General features: G+C 38.2%; 1 protein-coding gene across 2 annotated transcripts in view; it reads right to left on the bottom strand.

The window, feature by feature from the left end:
* The window catches only part of LOC126285010 (protein argonaute-2-like), a 363,943-nt gene that overhangs the window by 249,116 nt on the left and 94,819 nt on the right, over window positions 1–20,008 (bottom strand). For both annotated transcript variants that reach the window (XM_049984318.1, XM_049984319.1), the window contains exons 6-7: window positions 17,247–17,361; window positions 3,405–3,595 (exon numbers count right to left, since the gene is read on the bottom strand). In XM_049984318.1, coding sequence (XP_049840275.1) covers window positions 3,405–3,595; window positions 17,247–17,361 — 306 coding nt within the window. The remainder of the gene's footprint in view (window positions 1–3,404; window positions 3,596–17,246; window positions 17,362–20,008) is intronic.

Genomic DNA, 20,008 nt, shown 5'->3' with positions numbered 1-20,008 from the left:
TCACATAGCTCGAATGGAATGTTTTAGCGGACTTTCAAATTGTTTGAAATTAATTCCAGTTTTCTTAAAGGAATACTGAAATTCAAGAGAAAATTCAAAAAGAGCATAAAATGACGTAATTAATAATTTAAGACAGTTTCAAGAACATAGTCAAATATCCCATCACAGAGACATACTGTTCACATGATGCCCTTCAATATCCTTTAACATTTCTGCACAGAGAGGACAGATATCATTTTAATGTGAAACAAATCCAATCTGAGACAGGTTGCAAACAAAAAGTTACTTCCAAGAAGTTCTGTACTTACCGCTTAATGATCTGAGACAATCAAACATATGACCACATTCTCGACATTCACCGTTTACTCCAACGATTACTGGTATATACTTATGCAAAAATAGGAGCACGAAGAATGTTTTACATAAGACTGAATCAGAAGAAACCATGCACAGAAGAATACATCCTCCTTCAAGAAGCCATGATAAATGACAGAAACACTGACAACATTGGAACAATGGTAAACTTATCCTCATCATACAAAGGAAGTGCGAGACATGCACGAATACACTAAAGATGCTATGACCTGCATAAGAAAATACGGATGACCTGATCTCTTCATAACATTCACACGCAACTCGTCATGGCCAAAAATCAAAGAACAACTAAGATACAGACAAACCCCCATGCAATGACATGACATAATACCCAGCGTTTCCTGATCAAAACAAATGAGATTATTGAAGTCATCACAAAAACATCTTTGGAACCATAAGGTAATTTCCCAGTCTACAAGAAGATCTAGAACTGTACAACATAGTAATGAAACACATGATTTACGGACCATGCAGGCCATTAAACCCCAATTCACCATGATGAGTGATGGAAAACGTCCAAAAAATGTCCAAAAAAATGACACACAAACAGATTATTATTGTGTTTTCCTTGCTGTTTATGTACACTTGGACGACACATGATTTACGGACCATGCATGCCATTAAACCCCAATTCACCATGATGAGTGATGGAAAATGTCCAAAAAATGACACACAAACAGATTATTATTGTGTTTTCCTTGCTGTTTATGTGCACTTGGACGACACATAAACCAGAGTTGATGGCTATCCCAAATACAGAAGACAATCACCCAAAAATGGTGACTTCACAGCAAAAATACAAATATGAGGCAGTGACAAACTGGATATGGATAATCAATGGGTAGCACCATGTAACACACTACTCTCCAAAATGTTACAAGCACACATAAAAGTAGAATACTGCAATTCAATGAAATCCATCAAATATGTCTGTAAGTTTGTGAACAAAGGCGGTGACATGGCAGCAGTACAACAAAGGCAGTGAACAACAAAACAGATATGATGAGATCACCATGTGTAAATGGGAAGATACATCAACAGTAATGAAACAGCATGGTGGACTTTTGGTTTTCCCATACATGTATATGAACCAGCTGTGCAACACCTAGCAGTTCATTTGGGGAACAGACAGAGAATTTACTTCACAAAAGACACCGCCAGAAAAACTGCATGTGAACCACCACAGAGCACAACACAAGCAGCTTTTTACCAACTGTGCCAAATAGATCTATTTGTGAAAAAATTACTATATCTCGACGTCCCTACCTGTTATCTGTGGAATGCAAGAAGAAAAATCGGTCAACGATGGAAACAAGGAACTCCAGCAGAAGATCATCCAGGAATCATGAAAACTGGTGCATTTGGCTGTGCATGCACCATACATCTGAACAACACTGAATGTTTCTATCTTTGTATGATGCTAAACGAAATATGAGGAGCAAAAGGTTTCACAGATCTCAAGACTGTCGATGGTTACCTATGGCAGATGTACAGAGCAGCACACTAATCCTTAGGACTACCAGAAAAGTACAATCACTGGGAATTAACACTACAAGAACCCTCACTCACAGCCTCAGCTCACCAAATGAGAGACTTACTCTCCATAATTCTAACAACATGTAACCCAAAACAGCTATCAGACTCCTTCAAAGAGAGTATGACCAATAACACATGTACAAAATCTGACAGGCTCATTCTGAACTGACCATCAAATTCAATGACAAACTCTTCAATGAAATACTTATTTGCCAGGAGCTAAATGTTTAGCAATACCAGCCACTCCTTAGTGCAACTTGAGATGCAAGCACCATGAAAAAATGCAATCAATGTGTTAAACTTCAAAGTTACAAAGGAAAAACGCTAAAACATCAACAAACCACTTCAATACATTGCTCATGCCAAACCATTCCTCAAGGACAATCAAAAGGAAATTTACAACATTATCACCAATCGGATGGACAACAACACTGATGAAATTGTTTACTTGGACACAACAGGCAGTACCAGGAAAACATTTCTAACAAATCTATTGCTGGTGGAAATATGTACTAAACAGCACATTGCACTTGCACTGGCATCATCTGGCATTGCAGCCACACTTATGCCCATTCCGCCTTCCAACTACTGTCGAATATAGCTAAAGACCAATTCCTGGTATGTAAAATCTCAAGACCATCTAGATGGAGTGAACTCCTAAAGCAAGCTAAAATTATCTTCTGGGATGAATGCACAATTCTGGAAATAGTCAGAATATGTTTTCAATAAGAAAATTTACTTCTTACACTTTAAAGTATTGTAAATAGTTAGAATATGTTTTCAAACAGCTATCGAATAACATCACCGAAGCCGAACTTATGACTTGAAAGCACAAAGGACACATACTATACATCCCCAGAATACCACTGATTTCTACTGAACTGCAATTTCCAATTAAGTCAGCCTACAGTTTTACAATTAACAATGCACAAGGATAAACTTTAAAATATTGTGGCACTAACATCAAAGACTCCTACTTCTCTCAAGATCAACAATACATAGCTTGCTCTCGAATGGGAAATTCAAAAAATTTGTACATATATACCACATATAACAAAATGAAAACTGTTGTTTATAGACAAGTACTGGAAATAGTCAGAATATGTTTTCAATAAGAAAATTTACTTCTTACACTTTAAAGCATTGTAAATAGTTAGAATATGTTTTCAATATAATTTTTTTCTTTTACCTCTTACACTTTAATGTTTATCCTTTTATTTCAACTATCACACAATCTCATATCAACTCCCAGAGCAAAGCTGTGTACCCCAGCTAGTGACTTCATAAAATTCACTGTAGCAGTACAAAAGCATTCACCTGAACATCCGTTAGGCACAGAAAAGTCTAGCATTGGTTGTCAAATGGCTGATGATATTGATTTTCAAGTAAAATACTGCACAATTCACTACCAGTATTTTCTCTCTTCTATTTAGATTCAATAGGAAGAAAAATTATACTATTTATTACAAATTTTTGTTATTTAGTTGAATTACCTTTGTGCAGGAGCATTGCGTATTACAATATCCAGCACTTGAATAGCTTTTTGTGGCAAAACAAGATTTGTTTCTTCTCTCATGTAACTATTCAAGCATGTCAAGTCAACTTCATCAACCAACTTCACTTTGATCTCAAAATCCTTTGGAAGATTCTTTTCCTCATCCATAACTGTTACTGTTGCAGTCAACTAGAAGAAATAAGGTTGAAATTAGAATTCACAACAGAACATACAAAGCAGTAAAGTAGGGGTAGTATTTCATTTATTTTATTTTATTTCTTAAGTGTCCATTCATCAAATATATATGGGATATAGCTTACTTTGTACATTTGTACACAATTTTAAATATACGTTACATAATAGTAACATTGATTCAATAACAAGCACACCTACCTCTAAGGTATTAAACTGTAACACAAATATAACATCTCGCACAAAGGAGTTGGATAAAAAAAAGTGATAATATCCACCTGCTCTGATGACCCAATATTGCTAACCAAAGCTGTATTAATTCCCTTGGTGAGTAATGGCATTCCTTACAAAGCAACTCTTCTTCATTGAAATGCCTGCAAGAAGTGATAAAAAGGTCCTTTTGCCCATTTCTGTAACACAGCCCACAATTTCTGTAACACTCATTATAGTAATTTTAGAAATTTCCAACTCTGTGACTGAGGCATTATTTGCTAAGGTTTAATCCCTTGCTGGTGATAACAACTGCACCACTGGAAGAACATGGGCACATAACACGGTTTTCATAGCATTTTTCACATTTCTTTTCAGTGTAACCATAAAATCAATTGACAGTCATTATAGGGTTAGCCTATTACAGATGCCCCAGCATGCTCCACTGTTTTAACACTGTTCCTGTGATAGCAAACAATACAGGTTTCTATCAGTCTGTAGCCCTGCATTTGGGCACAAGGTATATGCTAAAGCTTAGTGTGGTGTGGTACTGACCAATCTTTTGGTGCAAGTGGTTCGTTTTTATAATTATGTCAGCTGTATTCTCTCTGGTGCTGGAGGCTGGTGTTGTACAAATTTCCAGAAAGCTCTGATAGTGGTAACTCAAGAGCAAAAGCATATCACTCAGCAATCTGGCATAAAAAGTGTGTAGGATATACTGTGTACAAGGAAAATATTTGGATCAATAGCTGAAAGAGATTATATATTTCAGTTTCTGTCAATTTAGGGGCGATTGGAACAAAGAAGATGGCAGAAAGTCAGTTACGTATTCAGCAAACGAAAGAGAACAGAATGGTAGAAGAAAAATGGAAGGCATTTTGGTGTCTGATGTTAAGACATTAAGCTAGATTTCAGATTATATGTTCAAATATAGACCAAATTACTTACACAGCATAAACATTAAATATACAGAAGAAAGAAGTAGTAAAGAAGAATGTAGCTCATCTTCTACAGATGCATTTAAGAATTTAAAAGAAAGATTTAGAAAGGAAGACACAGGTGACAGATTTGTGATTATGATGTCAGAATAGATGACAGCATTACATAAGTAGTATGATATACTCAATCATGTGGGAAATGTTTGGTAACATATCACAAATTTCCAGAAAGCTCTGATAGTGGTAACTCAGAGCAAAAGCATATCACTCAGCAAACTGGCATAAAAAGTCAAACAGAAGAATCAAATGAATCTGAAGAGATGATATCTGATTTTGAAACTACTGTAACACAATCAGTTGTGGTGTGCTCTGGAACAAGAATTTCACTGAAATCCAGTCAGTCACTAACTATTACAAATTGTAGTAACATGTTATTTACTCTGAAACCACAATATTTAGTTCATATTTGACTGAAATTTAGTCCATGTACAAGACATTGAAATGAATAAAAGGCTTATTTAAAATGTCTGATGCTCTACATCTCAGTATCAATATATGTCAGTTAAGTCATTATTCCAGTGAAAGCCTCAAATGTTCCTGAAGTTCTGGCTGTGCCTGATACTTAGGACCTGTCAGAAATGAGATCTCCCTCAGTACCAAAGATAGAACAACTATATTCCACATTATTAGATGGATAGAATCCATGCATCATAACAGCATGATCTTTTGCAAGATGATGTGGGGAATAAGAATGTGTTATCTGTGCAAAAACTGGATATGATCTTGATTCTCATCTCAAGTTCTACTCCAGGAAACAGGAGACAAGAGAGATTCACTCAAATCAGAATACAATCAGGATTTTGGTAAAATAATTTTTACAGAGTTATCAAGTGGTGGAAGAATTGCTGAGAATTTACTACAGCAAGAGAATAACAGGGACAGAACTGTAGAGATTGATGGGATGGGATCAGGAATATTCCGGTAATGAAGTGAGGCAGAGAAATGCAAACTAAACTTCAGAAGTGCACAAGTCTAGTGGTGTGGAGCTACTTGGTGAAAGCAAAGAAATTAAAGACAACTATATTTTTTCCAGTCGCCTTTGTATCAAAACCAATCCTTAATGGACAGGGCCATACATTATTAAATTTCTTGGATGTTTATCATAATGCCTTGTGGGTACTTCTGGTGCCCTAAGGGCCAAAATGTAATTGTCACAACAAAGAAATATTGAAATGTCTTATATGATGACAAATTAAGGTGTGTGACACCCACAAATACACAATCAAAAACCTTCTCTTATGTATTGAGTGAAGTACAAAAGTAATCTTATGCCAAAGATTATCAAATTTTTGATAACTAATGTACCACAATCTGGTTTATAACATAGCAACACATTCCTCATGTTGAAAGTAATTAACCCTCAAGCAGGTGCATCATTGTTTATGACATGAGCGGGCGAATAGCATACTTCGTACATATGGAAAGAGTAGCTGTCTTTATTTTACCTAGGTAAACTTGTTCAAGCAACACATAGCTTAATCTTAGCTTATTTAAACAATGATACAATAAACTTACATTATTTGAGCTATATTACTGTTTAATTAAATGATCATAAAATAAACTTTCATTATATCACTCTGTCACTCCATACAAGTGTTACACCATGGTAATGACCTACTTGAAGCATCAAACAGTGCAGCTACATCAGATCCCAGCCATCTGCTTATTGGATTGCTAATTATCTCATAGACAAGTGGCTCATTGTGGGATTTTGATTCTGGCAAGGAATCTGTGTCATTTTCTTACACAGAGTACATTTTTTCTTACCTAGGTAGCTGTTTATTTTATATTACTGCTGCTCTTTGGACACTGGCAACACAACTTATCACCATATTAGCTGAAGCAATAATGAAGGAACAGATATGAGGCTGCAATTCTTAAACAACAATAGAACAGTACAATATGATTTTATCTGTGCTTGGCATACTTCACACATAGGTGCACCTGCTGGTGGGTTAAAAATGGTATAGTGATGTTGTATGAATGTTAAGAAATGTACATTTATTCAACAAACACTAATCATAAAAATCATATACAGCTAAGAATAAAACATGATTAACAATTATGGTAATTATAGAGGCAAATGTCGAAGCCCAGTATTAGTCAAGAAAAGTAAACATAAAATCAAAATTAAGACAAATGTACAAACAGTAGCAGCAGTATAAATATTATTTTATAAAATATAACTGAATTAAAGTGATAAAATACGTAACATTAATATAAAGTGACTAAGTGAACTGTAAACAAAATTTATAATACTGAAACATTATGACTTAATTGTTAGTACTGAAGAAAAAAGTCCATTTAGAAAACATAGCAGTATGAGACAGAATTGCTTGTCGCTACTTACTTTCAGGAGATGAAATTTCAGTACTGCTGATAGACACATATAAAAGAACATACACTATCCTATATTTCAAAACTAAAAAACTAATAGTTCCTTCCTCTGGGAGGAGAGACAGTCCAGCTGCAGCATGTTAAAAAAAAGGGGGGGGGAGGGGGGGGGGGGCGGACAGGTCACTTTGATTTTCTCATCATGAACTTCTAATTTCTCATCATACAGTCACTGTGAAGAGACTTCTAAGTATTCAAAGATTACTGCATAATAGATGTAAGACAAACTGGTTGGTTATGGGGAGAGAAATGGTGAAAGAAATATGTTTCAATGTCAAGTGGACAATATTTTAAACCTTAAATTACTACTGTAGTAGAATCTTATTAGAAGATGTCTCACAAAATCCAAAGAAACTCTGATCATATCTACTGGCTTCCTGTGGCACCAAAGTAAGGGCTCACATGCTCATGGATGGCTCAGTAACAAACTCAGAGTATCAAAGCAAACGCATAAATGCCGAATTTTGTTTTGAAGTGTTTCTTTATTGATGAAGGTACAGTACTGCCCCAGTTGTTCATGAAAGAATATAGCATATCCTTGACCAGCACTACCTTCCTACAGTAACATGGTTTGATGCGTAATTTGTGGTAAGAACTCTGGATATATAAATATGTAATATTCATTTTAAGGGATATTAAAAAGGGAAGTTGCCACTCTCCATATAGTGGAGGTACTGAGTGGCAGACAGGCACATCAAAAAGACTGTCACAATACATGCTTTCGGCCCATAAGGCCTTCACCATAAAGAAAAATAAAAATAAAAAAATAAACACACACACACACAAACACAACTCACACATACATGTGACAGTCTTTTTGTTGTGCCTATCTGCGACTCAGCATCTCTCATATATGGTAAGTGGCAACTTTCCTTTTCATAATGATGTTACATTCCATCCTGCATTTTCCCTTGTTTCATATTAAAGGAAAAGTAGTTAGACTGTGTCAGATCATAATATCAACAACACGTGTATCTGTGATATATATAGCTTTATGTTAGAAACAGTGTGTACTGTACACTGCTGCTTCCTTCTGTGATACGGGTTTGAGGACGAAAGAGCAACAGCAGCACACTTGCCACAACAAGGTACAGCATCGCTGAAAGCTGTTCACACACAAAGCCAACAGCTATGCCAAACTGAAAGAAGTCATCAATGGGACAGCATCCATTGATTATTATTTTTAAAAAAAGATACTAGATTGTATTGTAAATAGGAAAAAAGGGTGAGAAGTTTTGTATGATCTTAATTCATTTTATCAGTTGTTACATGGTTTTCGTCACGGAATCAATTTGCATTCACAAATGTGAGCAACCAGACTTTCGATTATTACGTTGACAATACAAATGTATTATGAAAAACGAATAAAAACTGAACAAAGATGTTAATAATGGAAATTTAAATCTGCTTTGAGAAGTTATTTGTTGCAAGAGTGTTTGTGCTAGGTGCTCACCACGTTAAATCTCATCCAGATCATGTTACTGAACAGAGGCCAAATCATTAAGTGGAAGAGGCTGAGAAAAAGGGGAGTGGACTGTCTCTGACTGATGATTTTCAGTGAAGTGACTTTGGTTTTTCGAGATAATATTAACATTCACAATACATTTTTAAAGGCTATTACATGCTCTTTCAGTGCTCTGGAGTTTTCAAAAATTAAAAGATGCCATTATTTTTGACAGTGACATAACAATACCTCAGAGATGTGAGTTACATATCGGTAGTTGATTATACGCATATGCTAATATTGCTGGTTGTCTTAGCAATGGATGACAGCAACTGTATGACAGCAAAATATGTTATTGCTTGAGATTAAGGGCAGATTTATTTACCACACTTATGAAATTAATGTCCACTAGTCGTATTACACAAGAACTAGCTAGAACGAAGTATTTCTTTGGAAGAGGCGATGGTGATATTGATCCAGTCAGTATCGGTGGAACATTTCTCAACATTCTCATAATGTTTAGGTCTTAGCAGGATAGTCTTATTATTCAGTGTGAGGACTTCTTAGCTACTAAGAGTGCTGAAATACCAAACCAGTCAACATATAGGATCAGAGTTGCTAATGTCTTTGGAAACATATTGTTATTAATGAATTACATGGTCAGGTTGACTGACAGACAGAGCAAAGAAATGGTGCAATTCGAACTGTGACAGGTGGTGACAGTGAAAATGCTGGGTAGACAAATAACGGAAATACAACTTTAACCTATGAATTAACATCAAGAAAATATTATGAAAAGGACAGACTGCTGCTTGCCATATAGCAGAGGTGTCAAGTCACAGACAGGCATGACAAAAAGACTACTTAACACTCACTGTCCAGCAGCACCCAGATCCAGTGGTCATTTATGCGTGAGTTGTATTTGTGTGAATGTGTGTGTGTACATGTTGTCCATTTCAGAAGAAGGCCTTCTGGTCAAAAGCTTATGTGTTTAGTAGTCTTTTTGTTGTGCCAGACTGCAACTGTACATCTCCACTATATGGTGAGTAGGCAATCAATCCTTTAATTAACCTCAAGATTTAGTAAAAGCAAGAAAGAAGACAATAGAGAAGAAACAAGAGGCAAGAAAGAAGTGAAAATACAAGATGAAGAGCAAAAGCAAAGAAGAAGATACAAGAAAAGAAGAAGAGGTCCTTGGGATAGAAGAGAGAGGGGTATAGTACAGGTGCTAGTGGTGGTGAGTTGTGGCAATGGCGGGAACCAGCTGACCACCTCTCTACAGCATCGTGGGGTTGTCTACAGAGAAACTTGGGTGTTCGGGATGTTGTTGATCCACTTGGCGGAGCAGGAGCCTATCAGAGAGTCGCTACAACCTGCAGCTGTCGTGGGCCAACAGCCTACAATATATCGCCTCACAGTGGAGTCACAAATATTAATAACAAAGACAATATTAATAACAAAGACAGATCTGCTGAGTTTAGTGGACTGTTTATGATTAGTATTGTTAACTGCAAATTGGTGCTTGATTGTAAGCTAACAATCAAAGTGTTACACAGTAATATTATGAACATAATTCTGGACCTTAGATAGAGGATATCTGGGCTAATGTAAAAATAAGTGACTGTATATGATCAGGATTGCCCACTCACATGACAAATGTATTTAAGATGAACGAATTGTTAGACGCTAATAAAGTAGAGCTCAAAAATAAGGTGATACAAAATTTAGCAAGTAACACCACAGTATTGAAGAAGGAGTTGCAGTAACAGCTATCTCAGGATATTTCAGTACTAAATATGGGGATTAAGGATCTGGTAACAGAAATCGGTGCTGTTGGTGAAAGGTTGGAGAAACACAATACAGATTTCTGTTTGTCTACATTCCTAAGAATTTAACATATTCTGCTTTGTTTAGCTGCTGACTTCTGTGCATAATCTGAATACAATTTATTTTAAATGGCTGTGTCTTAAATGGTATACCTGCATTTTTAAAAATATTTAATTTTATGCCATTTAGATGAAACCAGTCAGATAGGTTCTCGAGAGTGTTAATGACATTTTCAAGAGACTCCTTTGAACTTTTATTTTCTATCATTACTATCAGCAAATAAAACTGAATGATAATTTACATTTATAGATAACTCATTTAAGTTAAGAAAAAACATGGTTTGTCCTCAGACTGAGCCCTGTGGCATCTCTTGTCTAATTCTCACTTTGAGAAGTACTTTCCTCTCCTTCATGTTATGACAACCCTTTGCTTTCTCTCTGTCAGACATGACTTACGCCGCAGTAAGGCACAATCGATAATTCTATATTTTTTCATTTTATATAATAAATTCACAGATGATTCCTGCAGATTTTGTGATTAGCCCTAAGTGGAACTAACTTTATTCACGAATTCACTGATGACATTAAATGCTAAATGCACAATACCATGGGTGCAGTGACCAATTATTAGATAGCAGGTGCCTAGGCTGACAGAAGTCACTTGGAGATAGGGAAGAACGCATGAGGCAAGAAGAGGGTAGTGATAAAATGTAAGGCAGAACTGGGAAAGACAGATGACTCAACATCTGCACAATATGAAAGGATTTCTGAGAGTGTAGAGCAGACAAAAATATAAAGAGAGGGGGAAGAAAGGAGGGGGGAAGTGAGGAAAGTGGAGACAAAGGGAGAGGCATAAAAGAGAGAGAGAAACGGGTTTCTTTTCAACTCAGTGAGACACCTTCCTAAATGTAGATCTCCACCTCTCAGATAGTTCCATAAATATACCAGTTCATACCAACCATCAACTTTACCCCCACTTTGACAGCTGTCACCAGTTCCACATTAATCAGCCTCTTCCTTACAGCCTCACCACCCACAGATGCCACATCTGAAGTGGAAAGCAATAGTTGTTAAAAATACACTGTTAATCCTTCCAGAATCTCTACTGATAGACAACATTCTATCCATCTTATCCATCAGGAGATCTACTCATCTTCCGTGCCAACTCCTCCAGTGGCACCAATAAATCAGCTGCCGATCAGTACTCCCAGAAAAACTCGACTACATCCTTCACTAGGGCTTCAACTACCTCTCAACATGCCCCGTGATGAGAGATGCCCTGTCCAAAACCCCAGCCACATCCCCAAAAGCAGCACTCCGCCACCACCCAGAATACCTTGTCCGTCCCTACTCCAATTCTGCCCCCCAGTCCTGCACCCCGTCAGTCATTCCCTTGTAGATGACCGAGGTGCGAAACCTGTCCCGGACACCCACACACCACCTACTGCCACAGTCCAGTAATAGGTATCTCATACCAATAAAAGACAGAGCCACATGCAAAGGCAGCCATATTTTATATCAGTTATGCTAGTGTTCAGCAGTCTATGTGCCCTTAACAGGTAACCAACTGTCTGCTCAAGTGAATGGACATCAAACTTTGCAAACCACAAACACGACTATCCAATTTCCAGACATGCTGCACATTGCAACACAAATGACCTTAACATCTGCTTCACTATTAAAGCCGCCTGGATACTCCCTTCCAGCATATGTGTTCTCTGAATTACGTAGGTGGAAATTCTCTCTCCTGTGTTCCCACAACTGCATCTACATCTACACAAATATTCTGCATGCCACCTACAGCGCATGGCAGAGGGTACCCTGTACCATACTAGTAATTTCCTTTACTGTTCCACTTGCAAATAGAGCGACGGAAAAACAACTATCTATATATGCCTTCATATGAGCCCTAATTTCCCATATCTTATCTTTGTAGTCCTTACATGCAGTGTTTGTTGGTGGCAGTAGAAACTCTCAGCAATCAGCTTCAAATGCCGGTTCTCTAAATTTTCTCAACAGTATTTCTTGAAACAGAATGTCAGAACGTCGCCTTCCCCCCAGGGATTCCCATCTGACTTCGTGAAGCACCTCCGTAACACTTGCATGGTATTCAAATCTACTGGTAACAAATCTAGCAGCCCACCTCTGAACTGCTTCAATGTCTTCCCTCAATGTGAATTGCTACGTATCCCAAGCACTCGAGCAATACTCAAGAATGGGTTGCATCAGCGTACTATAGACGTCCCCTTCACAGGTAGACCACACTTTTCTAAAATTATCCCAATAAATTGATGTCAACCATTCACCACATCTACCACAGTTCTCACATGCTCATTCCGTTTCATATTTGAAAGACCTGACTGTGTCAAGCAGGACACGAGTAATACTGTATCCAAACGTTACACATTTCATCTCCCTACTCATCTGCATTAACTTACATCTTTCCACATTTAGAGCTATCTGCCATTCATCACACCAACTGAAAATTTCCGTGTTGTATCTTCCTACAGCCACTCAAATTCGACACCTTACCGTACACCATGGCATTATCAGCAAATAACCGCAGAGTGCTGCCCACCCTATCTGTCAAATCATTTATGTATACAGAGAACAACAGCCGTCCTGTCACATTTCCCTGGGGCACTCTTGACGATACCCTTGTCTCTGATCAACACTCGCCATCAAGGACAACTTACTGTGTTCTAGCAGTTATTACTCACATATTTGTGATATCATTACACATGCTTGTACCTTCATTAACGGGCCACAATGGGCACCATGTCAAACACTTTGTAGAAATCTAAAAATGTGGCACCTCCCCGTTGCCTTTCATCTGCAGTTTGCAGTATATCACGTGAGAAAAGCGCAAGCTGAGTATTGCATGAGCAGTGCTATTCATGGGCATAAGATGCTCAGTCTCAAGAAACTTTACTATATTTGAACTGTGGGCCTTAGACAGTATGTATAACTGAAAATCACAGAAATTAGGAATACACATACACACATCAAAAAAAGTTTTGCATCACTTTGGTTCCAAGAGTTCCAGAACCTGTGCAGAAAACTGGAATAGAGATCAATATAAACATCATTTCTGTCCTTTTTATTGCTCATAAAAACCACACATTGCACATTGTACCACCATACAGCGAGACTTCAAAGGCGGTCGTCCAGATTGCTGTACACACCGGTCCCTCTAATACCCAGTAGCACATCCTCTTGCAATGATGCATGCCTTTATTCGTTGTGGCGTGCTATCCGCGAGTTCATCAAGGCACTCTCGGTCCAGATTGTCTCACTCCTCAACGGCGGTTCAGTGTATATCCCTCACAGTGGTTGGTGGGTCACATCATCCACAAACAGCCCTTTTCAATCTATCCCAGGCATGTTTGATAGGGTTCATGTCTGGAGAACATGCTAGCCACTCTAGTCGATGTAGCGTCGTTATCCTGAAGGAAGCAATTCACAAGATGTGCATGATGGGGGTTCAAATTGTCGTCCATGAAGACGAATGCCTCGCCAATATGCTTGTAATATCGGTCAGAGGATGGCATTCACATATCGCACAGCTGTTACGGCATCTTCCATGACCACCAGTGGCGTACATCAGCTCCACATAATGCCACCCGAAAACACCAGGGAACCTCCATCTTGCTACACTCACTGGACAGTGTGTCTAAGGCACTCCGCCTGACCAGGTTGCCTCCAAACATGTCTCCAATGGTTGTCTGGTTGAAGACATATGTGACCCTCGTCTGTGAAGAGAATGTGATGCCAATCCTGATCGGTCCATTTGGCATGTTGTTGGGCCCATCTGTAGCACGCTGCATGGAGTCGTGGTTGCAAAGATGGACCTCGCCACGTATGTCGGCAGTGAAGTTGCACATCATGCAGCCTATTGCGCACAGTTTGAGTTGTAACACAATGTCCCGTGGCTGCACGAAAGGCATAATGCTACATGGTGGCAATGCCATCAGGGTTACTCTGAGCCATAATCCGTAGGTAGCAGTCATCCACTGCAGTAGTAGCCCTTGGGCGGCCTGAGCGAGGCACGCCATAGGCAGTTCCTGTCTATTTGTATCTCCTCCATGTCCAAAAAACATTGCTTTGCTTCACTCCGAGGCGCCTGGACACTTCCCTTGTTGAGAGCCCTTCCTGGCACAAGTAACAATGCGGATGCAATCAACGCGTGGTATTGGCCATGTAGGCATGATTCAACAACAGACAACACGAGCCATGTACCTTCTTCCTGGTGGAATGACTGGAACTAATTGGCTGTCAGACCCCCTCCGTCTGAAAGGCGCTGGTCATGCGTGGTTGTTCACATGTTTGGCCGGGTTTAGTGACAACTCTGAACAGTCCAAGGGGTGTGTCTGTGATACAGTATCCACAGTCAATGTCTATCTTCAGGATTCCTGGGAACCGGGGTGATGCAAAACTTTTTTTAATGTGTATATAACGTATTTATGCGAATCTGAGCCGCACTTTTTTTCCGGTTTTTGTAATCCAAAAAACCACCTGCAGCTTAGAATTGAGTGCAAAGTAAGCAGAAGTTCTGAAAAATGTTGATAGGTGCCGCCATAAGTAACTTCTGCTGTCAAATATACTGTATGTAGCGCTACACAGGCATGCTTTGCAGGTACAAAGATAAATACTGGCGCCAAAACCTCTGCATCAGTAAATAAATTAAAAGAAAAGCTAGAAGAATGTAAACAGTATGCCATGTATTTTTTCGTATTTGTTGCTATCTCATTTAAATCCTATCTGCCTAGTAAACTACAGAACTAGAGTGAGACAACAGCAAACGCGGAAGAATATGCATATCATGTCATGTTTATATCAGATATTATTCTTACGCTGAATAATGATACAGTGAAAAATGAAGCACGACAACTGACTAGATTTTTAAATCTAAGATGACTCTAATTTCTGTGCAGAATGTAATGTACTACAGAGGCAGCTGCAAAGATTTTCAAACGAAGAAAAATATTCGCTAAACTATCGTTCAGAACATCTTCTATCATACGCAGTCTATTATTTGGTTCTTGTTGATCATTATCAAAGAAAGCAGCTATGCTGGTGGTTAGTGTTTACCGTCCCGTCGACAACGAGGTCATTAGAGACGGAGCGCAAGCTCGGGTTAGGGAAGGATTGGTAAGGAAATCGGCCGTGCCCTTTCAAAGGAACCATCCCGGCATTTGCCTGAAACGATTTAGGGAAATCACGGAAAACCTAAATCAGGATGGCCGGAGACGGGATTGAACCGTCATCCTCCCGAATGCGAGTCCAGCGTGCTAACCACTGCGCCACCTCGCTCAGTGGATGCAGCTGTGTAAGTAACAACAAATAGCAGTCTCTTGCCATTGTTTTGCTTATGGGACAATTCCTCTTTTTTTTCCCTTTTAATTGCAAGCTGCGGTAGCGTGCACAGGAACAAGCCATGCTGCGAGCGGCGACAGGTCATAAACACTCATTATCAGAATGCGACAAACAATGCATGACACACTACAATAATGTATTTTTAGCTTAGAGTGATGTAAACACCTATAACAAAGAGGACGACATTTATCAGAGCAAAGCAAAATAAGCAATCGATTCAAACCAGACGAAGCACATGAAAAAGGAAGGGTACTGCTATAAATATGGATGGAGCGTCTGACACATAGCAATGGCTACTTGGTAAACCTTAACTGTTAATCTTACGACTTGAATGAAACTACTGTAGCTGTATCTTCATCCATTCAACCTCAATTGTGGCTCATGTTACAATAGACCAACTTTGTTTCGATTTGGAGGGGAGGTCTAAATCTTTTCTCTCCCCTTGCATTTCAAGTCTCAAATTTCAGGTGTGGCTTAGATTCGGGAAAATTTTTTTCCCTTGATTTCAAGTCTCATTTTTCAGGTGCGGCTCAGATTCGAGTAAATACGGTAACAATCCCCAAAGCAGACCTTGAACTGCCTTCTCTCACCTCTCTTCCTCTCTCCATCTACCTCTCCCCACTGTCCACCTTTTCCCCATCTGTTTCCCCTCCCTCTTATATGCTAAAGCCCCTCAGAACACCATTTCAACCTGTTGTGCAGTTGTCAAGCCATCTGCCTTTCCCACTCCTTTTTCACACATTCTAGCTACCCTCTCCTTCCCTCATGCATCATTATCCACACCTTCCCCCCATCTATCAGCCCAGGCATGTGTTCCCTAAACAATCAGTGCTGCTGCGGCCATTTGGATGTGTGTGCACTTGTTTGTGTGACTGAATATGCTTTCTGCCAGGAGAAGAGTCAGGGTTTGAAACCTAGTTAATACTGTGTTCTGTTGTGTGCATCTAAGTGCACACTTCAGTCTGCTAAATATGAGTAGCTGCCTTTCCTTTATTTCATATACTGTTCCATCCAAGAATTTCCATCATTGTTATACATGTGTATCTTGAATTATCTCTAATTTTCAGTTATCCATAGTGTCTAAGGTTCCCGGTAACCCCAATAATTGGGAGCTTACTGCATTTTACACTCTATGTAAAAAGCAGATTTATCTTCCTCACACATTAAGCACAAATAATAAACACAAGAATTCTACAGAAACAATTATTCTATACTAAGCAGAGACATAATATCAATGTCTCCAACACTATACACCATTTCTTTATTATTCCATTTCCACATACTAGTTACAACTACCTTCTGTCATTAGATTTTGATTAGCTGTAAAATATTTACTTCTGTAATAGAATGAAATATAAAAAGAGAACAGTTAAGTATCAGCAAACATAAAGAGCACTTACTTCTTCACCTCGTCCAAGATGTGGCAAATAGCTCGAGGCGATCATGTTCTTTCTGCCATCAAACGCAGGATGTCTAGTGGGAAAATAAGCCTGTTGTAATGCTAGAATGGCAGACCTGTAAAGCCCAGTACATTTTTCTTTTTTTATTCACCCTGTCATGTACTTAATATCTACATTACTTGAAAAACAGAGAAATTAAAATAGATTGTTTGTTCATTCATTCATTTGGAGAACATGTTCCATAAATCATATGATGAAGGAGAGTCTTCAGCAAGTCGTACTTCAGCAAGTTGCACTTTAACTGACAGAACTAGTAGCTACACACATCCTGTGTGACGTATTCTAATAACAAATTATGACTACTTGTATCCAGATTGGATTAGATATACTTTTTATTCCAATTGATCCACAGTGAGGAGATACTCCAGGATGCAAAACACATCAAAAAAGTATGAATATACAATAAATATTTACCACTGTAACACGAGAAGTCATATTGGAATATTAGTTGTGTAGGCTGAGTGAAATGTTTCAACCAATTGTGTAGGGCTAGCATGAAATGGCTTTGCGTCTTTCACTGGTTGGTATTGTGCAGGGTCAACACTGCCTGTCATTCAGCACCTCACTTCCACTGACAGGATTGAATACCATGTGTGCAGTTCTTTGTGAATCTGTGACGTCAGTGTCCAATAGCCATTGAAAAGTTTCAATTGCTTTGCAATCATCTGCACAGGTGCAGTGCAAACCATACCAGGTACAGAGGCACAGGATGTATCATATAAAAGAGGGTTTAATTATGCACCTAATGATATAAAGATATCATCTGTGTGTTTTATACAAGTTATAGAGACAAATAGATTTATTTATAATGTATGCGCTTTACAATTTATAACTTTTATTGTAATCACATAATGAAAGAAACTGAGCTTTCAAATTGTTGCTTTTGAATAGATGCATCAAAGGTGACAACCTTATGATCCACAAGTCTAATAATTAAGATGAGAAAATCAATTTAATTGGAAATTAATTAAATTCAGCATGACTTATGCACAAAGACAGATACACTGACAGCATGACAATACATGTTGATAGTGGATACCAGTAACTAACTACACACACTATTTAGGTTGTGAGATTATTATTTTTTATTAATCATTTTTGTTGTTTAATGTTAAATTTACAAAGTTTTTGCCCACAGTTTGAATTTCATCATGGATAAATAAATTCTGATTAAAGCAATGAAAATAGGAGATTAAATGTGACGAAAATAATATACAATTTGAAACTGCACACCAAATAACAAAGATGGTGAGAACATACCATATTTTGTGGACTATAAGATGCTGCGGACTATAAGATGCACGTTAACTTTCAAGTAGCATTTTTAAAAAATAGCATTTTTACCTTTTTGTTATTAGATTGCAAAGCTTGACTAAAAAAAATTCTTAGTTTATAAAACTGAAATGACTTTTAAAATCCCTGAAAACCATCATCTGAGCTCTCTTCTTCTTCTTCTTCTTCTTCTTCTTCTTCTTCTACTCTTGCCCTCTTCATATATAAAGATAGTCTTCACTGCCATCAAGAGCATAACTTATGCCACACTTCTTGCAAGATTTAACAATAATGGCTTCTCTCACTCTAAATCATTACTGTTTTATCCACGGATACACTTATTTGTAGGTCGTTTTAAAATTCCCTTCAACATGAATTTCTGTTGGGTTGCAACCATCATTCACTTGCTCCATTCCTCTCTCATATGCACTTCAGATTTATTTATCAAGACATCAGTTGTGAAGTATGTTCTCCCCGAATAACAGCAAGCTTTGTACTTCCCAGTCTCAATTTCCACTTCACAGCATTTTTCAAATTACTACTAAACTGATCTAGGACAAGAAGAGAACTTTTCTTTTATAAAGCACCTTTCCTTCTCTCACACATTCTGTTAATCCATAATTTAATACCAGCCTCATACACTCAAGCCTTGTCACATACATGAACAACAACACCTGGTGTGTTTCAGAAGGTTTTGGCTTTATTTTGTGCTTGAAAATGATCACTGGATTAAGTTTAATATTGCAAGCACAACATGAAAGAACAACAGTGTAATGCGTTTTTTCATGTCAACTTCTTATTACAGTTAAACAAAAGTGCTGGCAGGTCAAAAGACACACAAACAAACACAAACATTCCCACAAAATTTGAGCTTTCGAAACCTAAGGTTGCTTCATCAGAAAAGAGGGAAGGAGAGGGAAAGACGAAAGGATGTGGGTTTTAAGGGAGAGGGTAAGGAGTCACTCCAATCCTGGGAGCAGAAAGACTTACCTTAGGGGACAGGAATACACTCCTTAGGGGACAGGAATACACTCGCGCGCGCGCACACACACACACACACACACACACACACACACACACACACACACACACACACACATCCATCCGCACATACATAGACACAAGCAGACATTTGTAGGCCTTTGTAGGCCTGACGAAGCAACCTTGGGTTGCGAAAGCTCGAATTTTGTGTGTATGTTTGTGTTTGTTTGTGTGTCTATCGACCAGCCAGCACTTTCATTTGGTAAGTCACATCATCTTTTATTTAGATATATTTTTCCCACGTGGAACATTTCCCTCTATTATATTCATGTTATTACGGTTACAGTTTTAGCACTTTCATGGCAACAGTTCTGTTACTCGGCACATCAAATTCCAGAAGAGTTTCATCCATATTCACTATTTGGCTTAGTTCCACACTGATTTCTTTT

Source organism: Schistocerca gregaria, chromosome 8, assembly GCF_023897955.1.
Source record: "Schistocerca gregaria isolate iqSchGreg1 chromosome 8, iqSchGreg1.2, whole genome shotgun sequence".
NCBI lineage: Eukaryota > Metazoa > Arthropoda > Insecta > Orthoptera > Acrididae > Schistocerca > Schistocerca gregaria.
The sequence above is the reverse complement of the archived record's forward strand: the minus strand, read 5'-3'. Positions and strand labels throughout refer to the sequence as shown.